We start from the raw sequence: 16,167 nt of genomic DNA, 5'->3' as shown, positions 1-16,167 counted from the left end.
ACCCAGGTATCCAGCACTTGATCTCCACCTTCACCCTGTGAGGTAGATGATAAATCAGTTTTACAAATGAGGAAACAATGCTGACAAAGAGTTAAACTTTCCCAAGATCACATAGCTAATGAATAATTAGGTTCAATTTGATCCCCAAACTTCTGATTTCTACTGTTTGATATGTGTTGTCTTAATTCTATAAATGTTGTATAAATAAATTACAACTTAACTGATTATCTCAGAGTATTTATGTTTGATATCAAGTTACTAAAACAAGTACTCTGAAATATTAAGTCTTCAACATTGCCTGTTATCATAGTCTTGTTTTATTGGAAGGTTGGTTTGTTTTTGGTTATTTTCCTTTTAAATTGCTACTAATTAAATGCTACCTTTAAATGTCAAAGTAGGTACCATTTAGTAAAGTTCTACTTACTTAAAATTTTACTTTAATTTTATGTCATATGTAAGAATGAATGATAGTCTAGAGCAAGTTTTTCTGAGACCTTTAAAAAATAACATATATTTCATTAAAATTTCTTAATGGTAATTCTGCAACTTGCTGTTTTCTCTTCATAAGATGAAGTGATTCTTACTTCGTAGCCTAATATTGTGAAAACATCAAGAGATGTTTAGATGAAAGGAATTAATGCAATAAAGATAAATTAGACAATAAAATGTTCTAATTTAATGTGGCTTGCTTGTTTGTGTTTTACTACTACTGTTATTATACTTCATTTATAGACTTTCCCTCAAGGAAGCAAAGTATTTCCCTTAATCTAAGGGACAGTCACTGTGCCAAAGAAGTAGAAGACATTTTTTAAAAAATAAATGAACTAAGCAGTTAAACCATGGTTGTCTGATAGATTTTAATATCTTTAAAAGCTCTTTTGGCAGTCATAGGAAACGCATGTTTCAACCTTTGTTAAAAGGGAAAATCAGTACTCATAATCAGAGGATTTGTGGTTCTCTAGTTTTCAAATACTGAACCAAATGTCTTCTTTTGTCTTGCTAAGTCTTCTTACTCATAGATTTGAATTTAAATGTATTCTTCAGGAGACCTTCCCTGACTTCCTAGACTAGGTTTAGTTCTGCTGTGTGCTTTCATAGTATCCTGTATTTCCACTTTAATGTGAATCCTGTGTATGCATGGGTCTGCTCAGTCGTGTCCAATTTGGTGTGACACCATGAACTGTAGCCCACCAGGCTCCTGTGGTTTTCTAGGTAAGAATACTGGAGTATGTTGACATTTCCTGCGCCAGGGGGTCATCCTGACCTAGGAATCGAACCCACATCTCTTGCATTGACAGGTGGATTCTTTACCACTGTGCCACCTGGTCATGCTTTATTTTAAATACTTATTATTGTCTGTCTTTTTCTAGTAGACTGTAAGCCCTTTAAAAGAAGTGACATTATCTTGGTCACTGTTGTATTTTAGCACGGACAGGTGTTTAGTGAAACCCTTTTGAATGAAAATGAATAAATCTGAGGAAGTCTTTTTAGGGTATAGCAAACAATTGAACATACTTGTTTATATGGTAAGTTTTACTGCAAAGTAAACACTTTTATTTCTTCATCTCTATGAACAAGGTGGAGTATAACTCAGAATGCCTAACGGCTTTTCGGCCGTTAAAAGTAGAATTACTCTTCTTTCCCTTTTAACCTGCTTATAGCTACTGAAATTGTATTCTTCTGTGAAATTGAAGCTGTTTTTTCTTTCTCTGAAGTAGCAGTTAAAGGTAGGCAAGAGGAAAGAGGTGGAATCCTACTGATGGAAATAGGAGCTATCCTATTTTCTCACATCCATTTAAATTTAAGCTAGGACCAGTGAACGATCAGGAGTTGACTCTTTACAGATACTTTAATACTAAAAGTGGCAGTAAACTGGAGAAAACTAGAAGTAATAAACAAGCTGGGGAATGTTCCTTCATTTTATAACTGGCTATATCAGTGACATTTTTAAGCTTGGAAACTAAGGGTTTCAAGAGGTTGTGTTCCATGATATCTTAATGATATTTAATATATCAGAGTTGAATTCTTGGAAACAATAAGGAAAATGGTAGGGTAATGTTTTAAAAATACTTCGTTAGAATTGATTAATGCCACTTAGCTCCTTCAGTGTTTTTCAGTGACCTTTCAATGCCAGTGCTCTTTTTGGCCTCTAGATTTAATAGTTCTAGAGTTTAATAGTTTAAAGTGAATAAATTATTTACCTACAATCAGAACTATTTGAATGTTATTGCATGAAGCCCAAGCTATTAATTTGAATAGATGTTGAAAGAGAAATATGAAATGGGAAGTATTTTTTTTAATAGTTAAAATTAAGTTTCTTCTTAAAACAGTTTAACAGTGTCTTGGTTTGGAATAGTTTAGAGAGAACTTTGTCTTTATTTTCCTTTGGAATTTTAAAGGCAAATAGCAAGAACAACAGTAGCAGCAGCTGTTAAGTACAGGATCACAACTAGAGCACCTAATCCTCTGTTTTTATCTTCTCTCTTATTAGTATAATTTATTAAGTTGAAATAGCTTCATGTGGCTTGTGGCTACTATTTTGAACCAGAGTTCTAGACTTTTCCCAGTACTGACTTACGATTCCACATTCTCAGGTTAGTTTCTATTTGTCTACCAGCTCATTGCTTTCAATTTGTTTGTTTGTTTTCTTTCCCATTTCCGTCTTCATGGTCTTGTGTCTTTAAAAATATATATATGTGTGCGTGTGCGTGTGTGTGTGTGTGTGTGTGTGTGTGTGTATACCTTTACTGTAGCTTTGTGGGATTTGGGGAGGGAGCCGTAATAGATGCAGATGTTCACTTTGTCATCTTTTCTTAGATCTTAATTGTCCTAATTCCTGTCTCTAGAATCTACTCCAATTAAACCATGATGCCCAGTTCTTTATCCTTTGTTCTAGACATTTTAGTCCTATTAATGCAACTTATGAGCTCTAATCTTTATTTTTTATATCCTTATCAATACTTGTTGATATGAGTTTTACTTTTACGTAAAAATCTCTAGGTTCTTTTTGTTTCAGTTGTCTAGTTTTTATCTCTTTGTTTTAAAATTCATGGAATGTCCTACCATGCTATTACTTCCATAGACATTTATGTATACTTAGTATCTTTTTAAGTTATTGAGTTAAAATTATTATGTAGAATTTATATTTGCTAAATTCCTTAAGTGGAATGTGTGTCTTATTTTTAACCATATTTTTTCCTGGTTATATAAATAATGAAATTAGAGAAATTTTGAAAAATAAGCAAAATACTAAGAAGAAAATCTTCTATGTTGGTACTTATAACTATTACTAACATTTTGGAAAACACCTTTCTTTTCATCACCCACTCCTTTCATGTATGTATTCCCTCTTCCTTTCAGCCCTTAAAATAATTAGTAAAATCTATTTCATAATCTAACATTGGAGTCTTTTTTTATTTTTTTATTTTTAATATAAATTTATTTATTTTAATTGGAGGCTAATTACTTTACAATATTGTATTGGTTTTGCCATACATCAACATGAATCCACCACGGGTGTACACATGTTCCCTATCCTGAACCACCCTCCCACCTCCCTCCCCACTGCATCCCTCTGGGTCATCCCAGTGCACCAGCCTCGAGCATCCTGTATCATGCATCAAACCTGGACTGGCGATTCACTTCACATATGATATTATACATGTTTCAATGCCATTCTCCCAAATCATCCCACCCTCACCTTCTCCCACAGAGTCCAAAAGACTGTTCTATACATCTGTGTCTCTTTTGCTGTCTTGCATACAGGGTTATCATTACCATCTTTCTAAATTCCATATATATGCTTTAGTATACTGTATTGGTGTTTTTCTTTCTGGCTTACTTCACTCTGTATAATAGGCTCCAGTTTCATCCACCTCATTAGAACTGATTCAAATGGATTCTTTTTAATGGCTGAGTAATACTCCATTGTGTATATGTACCACAGCTTTCTTATCCATTCACCTGCTGATGGACATCTAGGTTGCTTCTTGGAGTCTTTTTTAAAACTGAAAGAACATAGCTTTTTTTTAAACTTTGTATTCTTTGACCTTTATTATTCATTCAACTAAAAAGTTGTTGCATTCATTATGTGTGATATGCTATGCTAGGCAAAGTAGATGCAAGTTTGCATCCAGTCCATTGGTACTGGACTGGGTTCGATTTTTGGGTCTAATAAATTAAAAAACAAGATCATTTTTTTCAGTAAGTAAGTTCCCCTCAAAGAGTTTAAAATTAGCAGATTTTTATAGAATTGCACTCCGAATTACAGCCTGTAGAAAATGATACAGCATGATTTCAGCCTATATGGAAATATGTGAAAGGCATTATAACTAATTAATTTTCTCTGTATTTTCCAAGTCAGTTCTTTAATTATTCCTAAAGTATAAAAATCCTGAAATTAATATATGGAGCAGTATCTTTTAGTAGTTGAAAAATGTTTTTTATTTCAGTTTAATTGAGGCATAATTGATAAATAAATTGTTTTTAAATGTTTATCATGGTGATTTGATAAATGTATACATTGTGAAAGGATCCCTACCATCTGGTAAATTAATACATCCATCACCTCACATATTTTTATGTTTATTTTTTGATAAGAACATTTTAGTTCTACTCTAAAAATACTTTGTTTTTGTTTCATAGATTAAGAGCAGGATTATGTGATCGCTGTGCAGTAACTGAAGAACATATGCGGAAGAAGCAACAAGAGTTTGAAAATATTCGGCAGCAGAATCTTAAACTTATCACAGAGCTTAGTGAGTTTGCTTTCTTCACATACTAAGTATTTAAAACATAGTATGCTACTGTTAAACACCTATTATTAAATTGGTTACAACCGGATGGGTTGTTTACATGTTTTCTTCATTTAGACACAAGGTCACATGTCGTTTTTTTTCCCTTTTTGTAGATTTAATCTCATGCTTATTTTAGTAAGAAATAGGGTATAGATTGTTTGTTGTTTCATGATCCCATGGACTGTAGCTCCACTGGATAGACTCCTCTGTCCATGGAATTTTTGAGGGTGTAGAAAGGTTGTACAAATACTGTCCATGTTGGCCTTAAAGTCTTACCAGCTGTAAGACAAGAAGCACATTTTCTTTGGATATATCCATATTTACTTCTTTGGTTTTATTTCATGTAATTTGATTATTTATATTTAGTAAATATAGACACAAAGCAGACAATGTAGAATTCTACAAAGATGTGTACTTTCCTGATTTTCACTATTTTTTTACACACTGTTACAAGTATATCATTTTCATATTAGTCTACTTACCCATTTCATGTAGGATTATCTTATATTTATCTTCCTTTCCAAACTATATTTCCAAATTATATTGCTATCCTCTGGTTACTCAAACAGAATATATGAATATATGCTCATTATTATAAAATGAGATAGAAAAAACATAGTTTTGTTTTGCTCCCAGAGATAACCACTATCAAGAACATAATAAATATCTTTCCGGGTCCAGGTTTATCTTTTGTTTACCTCTGTCCCTCACTTTACCCCCTCCTCTCTCTTCGTTTTTAAATTTTAATAGGATCATCTCCAAAATATTCTTCTTGTTCTGACATACATTGTTTTGGACTGTAGGAAATCTTTACATGTTTATATAGTTCAGTTCAGTCACTCAGTCATGTCTGACTTTTTGCGACCCCATGAACCACAGCATGCCAGGCCTCCCTGTCCATCACCAACTCCTGGAGTTTACCTAAACTCCTGTCCATTGGGTCAGTGATGCCATCCAACCATTTCATCCTCTGTCATCCCCTTTTTCTCCTGCCCTCGGTCTTTCCCAGCCTCAGGGTCTTTTCAAATGGGTCAGCTCTTTGCATCAGGTGGCCAAAGTATTGGAGTTTCAGCTTCAACATCAGTCCTTCCAATGAACACCCAGGACTGATCTCCTTTAGGATGGACTGGTTGGATCTCCTTGCAGTCCAAGGGACTCTCAAGAGTCTTCTCCACAGTTCAAAAGCATCAATTCTTTGGTGCTCAGCTTTCTTTATAGTCCAACTCTCCCAACCATACATGACTACTGGAAAAACCATAGTCTTGACTAAATGGACCTTTGTTGGCAAAGTCACGTCTCCGCTTTTTAATATGCTGTCTAAGTTGGTCATAACTGTCTTTCCAAGGAGTAAGCATCTTTTAATTTCATGGCTGCAGTCACCATCTGCAGTGATTTTGGAGCTCCCCCAAAATAAAGTCTGACACTACTTCCACTGTTTCCTCATCTATTTCCGATGAAGTAATGGGACCAGATGCCATGATCTTCGTTTTCTGAATGTTGAGCTTTAAGCCAACTTTTTCACTGTCCTCTTTCACTTTCATCAAGAGGCTTTTAGTTCCTCTTCACTTTCTTGCAGAAGGGTGGTGTCATCTGCACATCTGAGGTAATTGATATTTCTCCTGGCAAATCTTGATTCCAGCTTGTGCTTCTTCCAGCCCAGCGTTTCTCATGATGTACTCTGCATATGTTAAATAAGCAGGGTGACAAGATACAGCCTTGACGTACTCCTTTTCCTATTTGGAACCAGTCTGTTGTTCCATGTCCAGTTCTAACTGTTGCTTCCTGACCTGTATACAGGTTTCTCAAGAGCCAGGTTTGGACCCATAGATTTTGTGGTGTGTCTGAATACTTGTATGCATGCATTTATTTAGGAATATAAGATTATCAGTGAGTAGAAAACTATTACATTTTCATTTATGACATTAACTTTTGAAGAAGTAGGACTGTTTTCCTAAAATTAAGCCACCCGCTGAATAATCCTCATCATTTTCTTTACCTTGTTTCTTTATTTCCTATAAAATAGAAATTGGATCTGAAAGCTTGATAAGTCCAGATTAAACCTTTTTGACAACCGTACTTCATAGGTAAAATTGTCTACTTTATATTGCATCCTATCAGGATATAGGTATTGTCAGGTTCTTCCGCTCTTTGGGGGTTGATTGTTAGACTTCTCCATTATACAGTTGAATCTTCCCCTGGTACCAAGTAGTCTGAGTTGGAAGGATGGATGTGTGAAATTTTGAAATCTTGCAAAAATACAGTTCTCCCTCAATCTTTAATAATTTTAGTATCCATTGGTGATTCTGGCCTGAATCAATTATTTAATTACAGATTACAAAATGATAATTTTCCATTTCTGTTATTATTCTTACATTCATCAGCTGGTATTTTTCTGTAAATAAGAATTCTCCCTCATCAGTTAGGGCTGCTGGTTACCGTAGGATGTAGATCCTACTAGAAAGGCATGATACATCTTAATATTTTCCCTTTAATTTCCAGTTGTCAGAATTAGATCTTATATATTAGTTACCTATAATGGTGACAAGTGAGGTGTTGGGTGTTGCGTATGGTATGTTTTGTTTTGCTTTGGAGGTGAGTGGGGCTTTCTCTGTTTTGAGCATAATAGACACTTGGAATTTTATGTATTTAGTGTGTCAGTTATGTTAATTATTATATTGATACTGATTACCTCAGTCTTGTCTGCGTACTCTCTTTTGGTAATCATTTCTATCATGTTAGTTTGAGGCTTTCCATCTTTTAAATCTTTAAACACTTTATTATTATGTAAAGCAATGCTGTTATCTGAAATACTTGGGAATCTATATATGAGTCATTTTGTACTGACTGTAGTGGTCATTGAATTAGGATCACTCTGGCTTCATTCCCAGGCTTCAACTGGAAATTTCAAGTTCAGTTCGTCCATGAGTGCTGCTATGAACAACTGCTTGCTTACTCTGCTCGGATTTCACTCACAATTTGTTTTTGTTGTTGATTGTGGCAGTGGTGTGGGAGTCTCTTGGATATCTCTTTCTGTGTCTGGCTCAGGTGTCCTCTCGGATCCTTTCCTGATTTTCTTAACAGCCCAAAGTAAACCTTTTTTTCCTTGGAATTTCATTTAGCATTTTATCTGTGCTTCTCTTAACGCCTTTGTTACTTTCAGCAGTTAAAAAAAAAGTTTATATGATATCTTGTGTCTTATTAGACTATACTTTCCTTTAGGTCACTATCATATCTTAAGGTTTTTGTGGAGTTTTTTTCCCGAGCCTCCAAAGGAGGCAGTTTAGTAGCCCTCACATATTGTATATAGTCAACAAATTTTTATTTACTCAATGTAAGAAAATATGTTGAGATTTTAAACCACTAAATTATTAACAGATTTTTGGAGTGTGACTAACTTTCTTTATTAGAGGTTAATTGTACTTATTCTGACTTGATGTCTTTGATATATTCCTCCTAGTAAAACACATGCTTAACCAGTGACATAATATCAAGGATTAATAAAAATTTTGTTCTGGCAGCCATAGGAATTATAGCCCCAAACTGAGTTTTTGCTTTATAGATAAGGATGATAAGAAAATTTAGTCAAGGTAGAGTCAAACAAGGAGATGCTACTTCAGTGGTATATAAAGTTACTGGCGCCATAATTATTCATGCAATATAGAGTATGACTAAGAAAGAAAATCTACTTAAGTGTGCTTCTGTTATAAAAAATTACACTGATATTCACTGTTATATTTTATGATTAGATTTATTTTGAGATAAATGACTCACTAAAATGGTATTTGAAATTAGTAGGACTGAGTAACCAGGTGGAATGCTTTCTTGTCCTCAGTATGAATAATTAAACTATACTGCCCAGTACATGAGGTCCTCTTTCTTTTTTGCCCACAAGCATTACATAAAATTATCAGTTAATCATTTCTGTGAAACTGGCACAGTGTGAGGTGTAGTAATCACTGCCTAGTAACAAATTAGTTTTGAATAGTAGCATTAACCCTGACTAACATACAACTTAGAATTTGAAATCCTAATTTCTCTATGACTGTTGAAATTATTGAAAGAGCCTGACATGCATACTAATATAGCTATAATTTATGCTTTCTTTCCATGTTATATTTAAGTGAATGAAAAGAACACTCTACAGGAAGAAAATAAAAAGCTTTCCGAACAGCTGCAGCAGAAAATTGAGTAAGTATTTTTTCTTGATTGTGGCAGAAAATTGAGTATTTTCCCCTATCTTCTCTTTCTTCATTTTGCTTAGCTATGCAAACTGTAAAGGTATATTAAGAATCAAAGATTTCTTTTTTAAAAATTATAAAGTATTCTGCAGTTGAAAATACAAGAAAAATCACTGTATTTTTGTTTCAGAAGTATATATGAAGACTTTGCATGCATCTCTTATCTTATACTTTTAGAATAGTATAAACAGTATAAAGTATATAAAGAGTATATGCTATAAAAAAAAGTATATGCTATAAAGAGTATAAAGTATAAGAGTATACTCACAAGAGTATACATGTGAATGTATAAATTATCAAAACATTTTAATTTAAAGCATTTTCATTTTTATAACTAATTATAAATAAATTATTCAGATAAATTATTTGAAATACTTCTATTTTAAATAAATAGTTGAGTTTTGTTACCACCTTTCCAGCTCTGTCCTAGAAACTTAGTAAAAGTAGTATGAATGATTATTTCCTCTTACATGTTTCTCAGGCCTAGAGAACTTCCTCCTTTTCCTCTCCCCCAGTTTTTGTTAATAAAAATAATAACTTTTATCCTGTATACCAGTTACTCTTCTTGGTGTTCTGTGTTTAATTATTTCTAATCCTCACTGTGATTCTTCAAGGTAGTTTTATTGTCTCTACTTTATGGACAAGGAATCCACATCTTACAGAAGTCAAATAACTTGCCATGGTCTCACAACTAGTAGCTAACAAGACATCACTCAGAACCCCATCTTCTGACTTAGAAGACTCTGTTCTCTCTATTATTTGACAGTGTCTCAAAAAAAGAATCCATTTTTCTGGGTCTAGTCTGATACAGAGCAAGAGATATCAAGTTTATGTAATATCTTTTAAGAGTTATAATTCAGGACAGTCTTAATGGTTTCCAAGGTTTTTAAAGACTGTTGAATTTAAGTGGACATCTGCAAAAACTTTGCTAAACTATGTAGACATAACATGATTTTGCCTTAGTTATTGTCTTATGTATAAACACATCTCACAAGTGGAATTAGCTTCTTTAATCATATCACTGCTTTTCTAAGTAGTTGGTGTCCAAAAAGATTTTTATATTTTTGCCATGTTAGCAGTCCACTGAATATTGGTAGGCAAGGAGAATTTTGAGGGGGGATAACAAATGAGGAAAGAAGGATTTGGGGCCAGACTGAGGTTATTAAACAAGTGTGTATGAAGATGTCAGCACTTACTGATTTTACTTGTGCTGAATATTGAAGTGAGGCTAGAACACAAATTCACAATCGTTTCTATATGATTCCAAAGCCTCAAATGGTTTTTTTGAAACGTTACAACATACCCTCACCTCAACTGACAGGATACTTTTTATTATTGTTGTTCAGTTGCTAAGATGCATCTGACTCTTTGTGACCCATGAAATGTAGCCCACCAGGCTTCTCTATCCTTGGGATTTAACAGGGAAGAATAATGGAGTGGGTTGCCATTTCCTTCTCCAGGGGATCTTCCTGACCCAGGGATCAAACCCACATCTCCTGCATTGGCAGGCAGATTCTTTACCACTGAGCCACCAGGGAAAGCCCAGTTTTTATTATAGTCTTCCTTATTTGTCCCACTTCCTGTGAGCATTCCTGTGCTTTACTGTGATAATATCATTGTGCTTGACTGAAGGGTGATACCTCAGGCTCCACTGAAAGTGTTTTGTAACAAACTGTATATTCTCTGTATTACCCTTCATTTTAAAAAAAAAACTTGAGTTCTGAATTGCATCTGGTTCAAAGATTTCAGATGAGTGGTGGCTGACCTACATTAATTTATGTTCTGTGATGTAAAGGTCACCCCAATCATATCAGTGAGTTTAGGGCATGTATCTTTTATTTAGTACATGCCTCCCTCAGGACATTATAGGGGATAATCTGTTGTGTCTTTCAGTTCTATCCTGAAATTTAAGACAGCTATTCACATAAGCCAGCTTATTCTCCTCAAACATATTCTCTTTTGCTTTCAATTGGAAAAAAAGCAAGTATTATCTTGTCTGAAGTTTCTCTGAACTTTAGAAAAAGTATTATTTATATTTTTTCTTGCTAAATGTGGTAATTCTGATTCACCTAATCTGGATTAGATGTTACAGATAACCTTTTAAGGTAGGACAGTTGTTCAGTGACAGTATAGTAAATTATTCAGAAAAAGGTTTGCTGTTATGAAATTAAAAATATATATTCAACTGTACCAGTCACAGAAAGAAAATAATTAAGTTTTGAGGACATGACTCACTTTGTTTTGGGAAATGAATGTCCTGGGTGAGTGAAAGTCAGTTTTTTTTTTTAAACCCTCACCCTCAGCATTGAAAATGCAGAGTCCTGATCACCGGGCCAGGGAAATTCCCTCAGTGTTCTCTTTTAAACTGAATTCCTTGTAAATCACCATTGTTTAAATACCGTTTATATAGGTTCACCGTCTCCCAAGTGAGATGATACTGTTGGTAAGTTCTAAGTCTGGGTAGAGATCACTTTACGGAGTGAAACTTGTTGATTCTGATTTTAACTTCTGGGACCATCTGGAACAAGTTTACCCCTCCTTCTACTTGATGGCCCTTTGTGTGCATTAAAGATAGATATGGGGCCTTCCTGAGTCTTCCTCATAAGTAGGTAAATATGCAGAGTAAATATTTTCTGTTCATTAACTATTCCTCATGAGACATTACTTGAAGACTCTTCAAATTATTTCTCTTTAATGTTTCAGTTTGTCAATATTTTAATTAAGTCAATCCTCTAGGTATAGTCTGACCAGTAGAGTAGTACTGCCCACTCCATTTTTCTGTATCTTTTTACTTACATTGTATGTGCTTGCATGCTCAGTTGTTCAGTCATGTCCAACTCTTTGTGATCCCATGGACTGTAGCCTATCAGGCTTCTCTGCCCATGGGATTCTCCAGACAAGAATACTGGATTGGGTTGCTGTTTCCTCCTCCAGGGGATCTCCCTGATGTGGAGATCAAACCCGCATCTCCTATATTTCCTGCATTGAAAGGCAGATTCTTCACCAGTGACCCACCTGGGAAGCCCTAATATTAATGTGGTCAAGATAGATATATTTTGAACTTACTGGGTTTACTGCTAACTAGAACCTTCAAATCAAAGTCTTCCCTTATCCTCTACTTGTAGACTTCTTGTGGTGGTATAAAAATACAGGACTTTAGAGTCATGACTTTGTAGTAGTAGTTGGCGGACACCTTATATCAAAGGAGTCTTCATTGTAAATAAGTGCAATATTGATTAAATACTATTTTCTGGGTGTTGCATTATGTTTTTACATATATCATTTCTTTCAACTTTTCCAGAAAAATGAAGTAGGAAAGTACAGTACTGTATCTACTTTAATAGATGAGGTAACTGAGACTCAGAAAAGTTAACTAACTTACCCAACATGACTAGTAAGTGTGGCTCAGATGGTAAAGAATTCTCCTACAATGTAGGAGACCTGTGCTCAATCCCTAATTAACCAAAAGGTGTGGCATAAACTTTTAACTTTTCTCAGAAAACCAGAATGAGACAAAATGCTTTAAAGAAGAAATTTAGTTAAGATATGGAAAGTTGTATTTTTCCGTTTTTCTTTTATGACAAAGGACAAAGGAGGACAAAGCCAGCACTTGTTTACTTAGTTTAGACACCTCTAGTTAGAGCTGGTTTTTTTTGAGGGGGGGTTCCCTTTTGTGATCCCAGCTACTTCTAGATTGACTGCCAGAAAACCAATTTCTTCTCATGACTCATTCATGTTTCAGGTTGAATTTTTATGACTAATAGGCAGGTAGCCTGTGACGTGATTAGTTAAAGCAAGGTCAGATAGATTTCACACTCCATTAATTTGTAAGAGTTTCTCATATGACTTTAGCTTACTTTGTTTTTTCCAGAATAAAATGGTAATTGTAGGTAGGTATTAGCTCTAAAGATTTTCCTTGGAATGGAGCATAGGATTATAGACCACAATAATACTGATATTATTTAGAAAATTAAGATATAAATCTGTTAGGAAAAATTAATCTCAATTTTAAAAACTGTATTGGTCATAGTTTATAAAAATCTCATTCTTTGGAAATACATAGTCATACAAATTGATAGGACTATATTAGAAAAGACTGGTTTTGTCAGCCTGACAGACTGATAAAAATTATTGGCAAATAAGGTCAACAGTGGTTTGACATGGGAAAGTCAGTTGAGTTAAAATGAATTTATTTTACTCAATACCCACAATTCAGTCATAACCCAGTCTTTGTGTACCTTCAGTCTTTAATTGAATTGGGCAAGAACCTATGCCTAGATCAGTACGAATTTATTTTTCTAGTAGAATCAGGAATCTTCCATATTCATTCATTCAACAAATACTTATTGAGCATGTACCAGGTACCCACTATTGCAGATACTCGTGATGTATCAGTGAGCCAAAAAGAGCCTTAGCCTTTTGGAGCTCACAATTCTGGCCAATGAGCAGTAGACAAATCAGTTACGTACTAGGTTAGAAAGCAGTAACTGCTATGGATAAAGTAACAGCGGAATAATAATAAGGAATGGGAGTACTAGGGTGTGGGAAGGGGGTTGCAGTTTTAAATAGCATGTTTAAGGCAGGCAATGATAAGAAGGTAAAACTCCAGCGAACACTTGGAAAAGATGAGGTAATTAGCCTTGTGATATCTGGGAGTGAGCATTCCAAGCATATGGGACAGCTGGAGCAAAGAACATAAAGTAGGAACATGCCTGATGTGTCTGAGGAGCCTCGGGGAAGCAAGGGTGGCTGGAGTAGAATATAATTTGAAAGGGGTCAGATGGGTAATTAGGGGAGGGAAATCAATCATTATAAGGACTTTGGCTTGTGTTTTCAGTTAAGTGGGAAGATGTGGCAGGTTTTAATCAGAAGAGTGACATAGTATGACTTGTTTTAATGGAACTGTTTGAGTCCTACTTGTAGTCAGTCATTAGTCCCATGGTCTATACCAAGGATAACGGTATTGTTTTTGGGAGTCTGGCTGCCAGGGTTTAGATCCTGTTTCTGTTACTTGCTTTTATTTTAGTAAGTCACTTAATCTCTATATCTTAATTTTTCCCTTTGTAAAGTGAGAGTAATACCTTATGCTTAAACTGATATATGTAGCACTTTGAAGAGTACCTGCCATTGCAAGCCTGCAACTAACATTGGTGCTATCAGTGTTGGTATTACTTCAGTTCAGTTCAGTCACTCAGTCATGTCTGACTCTTTGCGACCCTATGGACTGCAGCACACCAGGCCTCCCTGTCCATCACCGACTCCCGGAGCTTACTCAAACTACGTCCATTGAGTCGATGATGTCATCCAACCATCTCATCCTCTGTCATCCCGTTCTTCTGTCTTCAGTCTTTCCAGGCATCAGAGTCTTTTCAAATGAGTCAGTTCTTCTCATCAGGTGGCCAAAATGTGGGAGTTTGAGCTTTCAATGAATATTCAGTACTGTTTTCCTTTAGGATGGACTGGTTGGATCTCCTTGCAGTCCAAGGGACTCTCAAGAGTCTTCTCCAGCACCACAGTTCAAAAGCATCAGTTCTTTAGTGCTCAGCTTTTTTTGTAGTCCAACTCTCACATCCATACATGACTACTGGAAAAACCATAGCTTTGACTAGATGGACCTTTGTTGGCAAAGTAATGTCTCTTCTTTTTAATATGCTGTCTAGGTTGGTCATAATTTTTCTTCCAAGGAGCAAATGTCTTTCAATTTCATGGCTGCAGTCGTCATTTGCAGTGATTTTGGAGCCCCCCAAAAATAAAGTCTGTCACTGTTTCCATTGTTTCCCCATCTATTTCCCAGGAAGTGATGGGACCAGATGCCATGATCTTAGTTTTTTGAATGTTGAGTTGCCAACTTTTTCACTCTCCTCTTTCACTTTCAAGAGGCTCTTTAGTTCTCCTTTGCTTTCTGCCGTAGTGTAGTGTCATCTGCATATCTGAGGTTATTGATACTTCTCCCAGGAATCTTTATTCCAGCTTGTGCTTCTTCTAGTACAGCATTTCTTATGATGTACTCTGCATATTCGTTAAATAAGCAGAGTGACAGTATACAGCCTTGTATTATTTAAGACACTGAATTTGTTGTTTGCCAGTCTTACTGGTGTATGCAGGTCAGGAAGCAACAGTTAGAACTGTACATGGAACAATAACTGGTTCCAAATAGGAGAAGGAGTACGTCAAGGCTGTATATTGTCACCTTGTTTATTTAACTTATATGCAGAGTTCATCATGAGAAGCACTGGGCTGGAAGAAACACAAGCTGGAATCAAGATTGCCAGGAGAAATATCAATAACCTCAGATATGCAGATGACACCACCCTTATGGCAGAAAGTGAAGAAGAGCTAAAGAGCCTCTTGATGAAAGTGAAAGAAGAGAGTGAAAAATTTGGCTTAAAGTTCAACATTCAGAAAACGAAGATCATGGCATCTGGTCCCATCACTTCATGGGAAATAGATGGGGAAACAGTGGAAACAGTGTCTGACTTTATTTTTTTTGAGCTCCAAAATCACTGCAGATGGTGACTGCAGCCATGAAATTAAAAAGCATTTACTCCTTGGAAGGAAAGTTATGACCTAGACAACCTAGACAGCATATTAAAAGGCAGAGACGTTACTTTGCCAACAAAGGTCCATCTAGTCAAAGCTGTGGTTTTTCTAGTAGTCATGTACGGATGTGAGAGTTGGACTATAAAGAAAGCTGAGTGCCGAAGAATTGATGCTTTTGAACTGTGGTGCTGGAGAAGACTCTTGAGAGTCCCTTGGACTGCAAGGAGATCCAACCAGTCCATCCTAAAGGAGATCAGTCCTGGGTGTTCATTGGAAGGACTGATGTTGAAGCTGAAATTCCAGTACTTTGGCCACCTGATGCAAAGAGCTGACTCATTTGAAAAGACCCTGATGCTGGGAAAGATTGAGGGCAGGCAGAGAAGGGGAGGACAGAGGATGAGATGGTTGGATGGCATCACCAACTCAATGGACGTGAGTTAGGGTAGACTCCGGTGATGGACAGGGAGGCCTGGCGTGCTGCAGTCCGTGGGGTTGCAAAGAGTCGAACACGACTGAGCGACTGAATTGAACTGAAATGAAAACTTACTGATTCTATTGTCAGTGTTTAATAGTGGTCCCTTCCTTTCCGTTCC

The 16,167-nt window shown here is 35.7% G+C and overlaps 1 protein-coding gene across 4 annotated transcripts in view; it reads left to right on the top strand.

Moving 5' to 3' along the window:
* Positions 1-16,167, top strand: part of RBBP8 (RB binding protein 8, endonuclease) — a 78,414-nt gene that overhangs the window by 38,379 nt on the left and 23,868 nt on the right. For all 4 annotated transcript variants that reach the window (XM_004020479.5, XM_012103494.4, XM_042239122.1 and 1 more), the window contains 2 exons: positions 4,645-4,757; positions 8,918-8,984. In XM_004020479.5, coding sequence (XP_004020528.2) covers positions 4,645-4,757; positions 8,918-8,984 — 180 coding nt within the window. The remainder of the gene's footprint in view (positions 1-4,644; positions 4,758-8,917; positions 8,985-16,167) is intronic.

Source organism: Ovis aries, chromosome 23, assembly GCF_016772045.2.
Source record: "Ovis aries strain OAR_USU_Benz2616 breed Rambouillet chromosome 23, ARS-UI_Ramb_v3.0, whole genome shotgun sequence".
Classification (NCBI taxonomy): domain Eukaryota; kingdom Metazoa; phylum Chordata; class Mammalia; order Artiodactyla; family Bovidae; genus Ovis; species Ovis aries.
This window is presented reverse-complemented; position numbering and strand designations above follow the sequence as displayed.